We start from the raw sequence: 4,075 nt of genomic DNA, 5'->3' as shown, positions 1-4,075 counted from the left end.
AACTACCACAGCTGTGCCTTCCTGATATTTAATGCTCGCAAACAATGCAAGACACCATGGACAGACTAAAACATTTGAGCGACAGCTATTTGAACACAAACGGTGGAGCAATAGATGATATAGGAATGCTCACGGGAATATATATTCTTTATCCGCTGCGAAGATGATCAATGTCACTGAGACTGGCTGAGAAGATGTAGATCTGTATATCTGTGTTATACTGCCCCCAGGTGGCCGTGGTGCATACAAGTCAAGTAAAAAAAAAAGAGGCAAAAATGGTTCAATTCTTTATTGTTTATTTAATTGTATCGTGAATGTATCTTTTTATGAAGCAAAATATAAAGTGATATGTTTTTTTTTTGTTTGAAAAGACAGACTAATTGTGTTGTTTTTTGGGTGGGGAGAGATTTCATTACAATAACATGCTTCAAGTTCATATGCCGCGGTAATTTTTTTAAAATTTCATTCAGTCGATGAGAAAGTTATTCTTTATTTATTACAAATGACATGTGGTTGTTCATCAATCTATGCCAGTAACGTATATAGTCAAATGCAGATGAATTAAATGCTATTCCATTTGATAGCAGCAGGGAAAAATAAATGTGTGTATCTGCCTGTTATCAATCCTATGACAGAATAAAAGCTCCGTGTTCAACACTGACTTAGTAGAATGGTAAGTTGTCTCATTTCAGATGAGATCATAATCATTGTTGCACACTGCATTTACGTTGTGCGACATTTGTGTTTGGTGATGTTTTCATGTAAAACACAGCATGATCTTTAGCTCAGTAGAGGCAGGGAAAATATCGGTCGAAGCTAATCACCTCGCGCAAACTACCTTATGTTTTTGAGAAACAATTTCGACAAAAAAATAAAAATAAAATGCAGTACTCAACTGGAAATACCCGGTAATGTTTGTTTCAAATTTAAATTTTGCACCACTAATTATTTGTCAGAACATGAACACTTAAAATGGATTCCAACGAGCTACCGAAGCAAGCTACTAAGGCAGTGAAGGACCATGTAATTCTGAAAAGAAATAAAACAACAGACAAATTGCTCTAAAAAGCCCCAAGACCCACAAACGCTCCTAAGGCTCTATATAACAATAACAATAAACATTAGGTCAATCTTCTTCTTTCCTCCTTTCATTTTGTATGGCCCTAAGAGGACTTTATAATAACCGAAATGGCCCCTGATAGGTTCTAAGACAGGGTGTGAGGATAATATTATAGACTGTAATGATAATAATAAAATACAGTACATCATAACTACATTTATCACCTGTGGTATTTTAGGAGTGCTGAGATAGGGTTTAAATATGCCTGTGTCTTGTAAAGTGATGACCTGCAATCACACTGTTTCCCATAAAACATTGGCAAGAATGTAAAACACACACACACACACACACACACACACACACACACACACACACACACACACACACACACACACACACACACAAAGGGTAGAATTGCCGTCACGTTTGCAGTTGCTTGGGGCCCAACATTTCCAGGGGTCCCCCAAATCTCTCATAAAAACTAACTCATATTTTTTTTCTTTGATTTAAAGCAATAATTATTGGTTCAATCTTACGTTACACACTTAAAAAAAAAAAAGATGAATCTGTCATGATCGTTTTGAGCGCAACCCTCACCCTTCTCCTGCAATAGGCTACCCCATCTTCGTTCTGCTCAACTCCGCTCACTTCACAATTAGTAGTAGTTTGGCATGGGGAACACATTTTCAGTGGAAAGTCTTCAAGTTGTTTAAAGCTAACTGTCAAACTCAACATTAAAGAAAGAGAAATGCATGTTGTGCACTTAAAACAACCACGTACTGTAACTTTGACATTAAGTCTGCTAGCTTAATGCTAACACATCATAGGAAACACCCGAAATGAGCTACTGAAGCTCATCTACATGTTTCCGTAAGCCGCGGGTACTTGGACACAAACGGTGCATCAACACATGTAGACAAAATGTAACAAGACTCACACACTTCAACCTTTACGAGAAATGACAAATATTACTGCAGTTAGATAACAACCATCAAGAAGAGCTTTAAGGACTTATCCTGGCTCAGAAAAGAGAATTTTCTAACATACACAATTTTGAGTTGATATGATAAACATTCGTGTTTGAAATATTAGCAGTGCACAGATCTGGTGGGCCCAATGACTGGGTTTGCCTTTGGCCCTCGAAATGACTACACGCACACACACACATCACGCACAAACACACACACGCACATACACACACACACACACACACACACACACACACACACACACACACAGGCTGCAGACCCCACCCCCACAGCCCCCACGCGGACAAGCAAGCGCGCGCGGATCTACACGCAAGCGCCCGTGGGCGCGCGCGAACGCACACAGGCTGCAATGGTCTCATCAACATTGCATGGTTTCTTATGTGATTGCAAAATCGAGGACGTAGCAAAGGGCTGGGTTGAGGTAAAGGGAGCAAGACACAAACCAGCAAATCACAGACACACTTAGCGTGTACCGGCGGAATACATGCACAATACTGCATGTTTCTTTTTTTTCCCCCCCAAGATGTACGTACCTGTTGAAGCTCTATAATTCCTTACTTGTGGTTTATGCAGGTTCGCAGGGCTGTTTAGGACAACAACACCGACCTAGGAAATCAAACCATAGCTGTGTTGATATGCAAATGATCGGTTCCCGCTGAACGCATGTGTATTCATTATTCATAAATGACTCCTGTTTATGCAAATTGCGCAGCACGGCAACTCGGGCGGAGTGTTGAGTGGCGACGTTTCAAACATAGCCTGTGATCAAGAGCTGCCATGCTCTTAAATAAATGCACCTTTTGTGCAAACGTACTAAAGGTACATCGACATACTGTATACTGAACTGCAAAGGTGTTATTCAGATGAAAAATAAAATAAACTGTTTATCTTCTGTGTATGAGTGATAACAGTGCGATCCGTACTATAATCACAGCGATATTCTATGAAAAATGTAGTTTTTATCTTTTAGTGTGGCAATGTTTTTTAAAACCACGAAATAAAACACCTGTTTTATCCAGATAGCAAAACCGACAAAAAAGAAAATTTTAGTGCGCAGTCCAGCAAAGATTACGGTAGCGACATCAGCAAGCGACGGCATATTGTGACGTAAACGTGCGACCAGTATTTAATGCAAGCTGTTTCATCAAATTCACGGACGGAAACAAGCTATTATCTGACTAACTGTTGTGATCAACGGTAAATATTTTTTTCCCCAAATGACTAGTATTAGGTAGACATACAGGGAGCCGACGTTATTTTACATGCACGACAGACGTCGTTGAAAGCTGCTTTGAAACCATAACGCACGAACGTGCAGGAGATAAACGCGACAGCAATTGCTTCCACTGTTTTTGGTCATTGGTAAATATCAACCATGAAATAAAATGTCTTTATGGTTGCTAAATCTGTAAAACCAACAAACGATAACTCACTTTCTGTGACGTATTTTCTTGCAGCCATGTTCCATGACAGTTCACAAAGAAAATATTGGACCTTTAACAACGAAGACGAGTTGGAACAGTTGCGATCTGAAGCCAACCAGAAGTTCAGGAAGAAGATCAGAGAAAGCGGGAAGGTTAAGAACACTAAAAATGCCACTAATCTTTGCCAAACGTCACCTTGCGCACCTTAACTTGACCCCACCCCTTTTTGTGCCCCTCCAACAGCACGTGATAAGTGAATCCGTGTTCCTGAACCGTCACGAAGAAGATGTTCTCTTCAGAAACTACGAGAGAACACTTCTGGACTTCTGCAATGTCTTCAAACCTGCAATGCCCAAATCTGTTATTGTATGTATTTACAGCTGTAGACATCAAAACAATGTACAGTAAACCCGTTTATTGGGAGGGCTAACATACCAGAAGCACTCATGATGGGTGAAAAACCGCGCTTCACTGTGAATTAATTACTGTAGTTATAAGAAAGTTGTGTAATTTGTATGCAGGGTACAGCCATCATGTACTTCAGAAGATTCTACATGAACAACTCTCTAATGGAGTACCACCCAAGGATTATCATGTGAGTA

At 39.9% G+C, this 4,075-nt stretch overlaps 1 protein-coding gene across 2 annotated transcripts in view; it reads left to right on the top strand.

Annotated features, from left to right (window-relative positions):
* The first annotated feature begins 3,120 nt into the window (after window positions 1-3,120).
* Window positions 3,121-4,075, top strand: part of ccnh (cyclin H) — a 5,729-nt gene continuing 4,774 nt past the window's right edge. The window contains exons 1-4 of one of the 2 annotated variants that reach the window (XM_019878069.1): window positions 3,121-3,246; window positions 3,507-3,625; window positions 3,717-3,839; window positions 3,995-4,068. In XM_019878069.1, the coding sequence (XP_019733628.1) occupies window positions 3,509-3,625; window positions 3,717-3,839; window positions 3,995-4,068 (314 nt within the window). In that variant the 5' untranslated portion in view covers window positions 3,121-3,246; window positions 3,507-3,508. The other variant, XM_019878070.1, reaches the window with a different exon arrangement.

The sequence above is a fragment of the Hippocampus comes genome, unplaced genomic scaffold (assembly GCF_001891065.2).
Source record: "Hippocampus comes isolate QL1 unplaced genomic scaffold, H_comes_QL1_v1.1 scaffold13, whole genome shotgun sequence".
In the NCBI taxonomy this organism is placed as follows: Eukaryota; Metazoa; Chordata; class Actinopteri; order Syngnathiformes; family Syngnathidae; genus Hippocampus; species Hippocampus comes.
The sequence above is the reverse complement of the archived record's forward strand: the minus strand, read 5'-3'. Positions and strand labels throughout refer to the sequence as shown.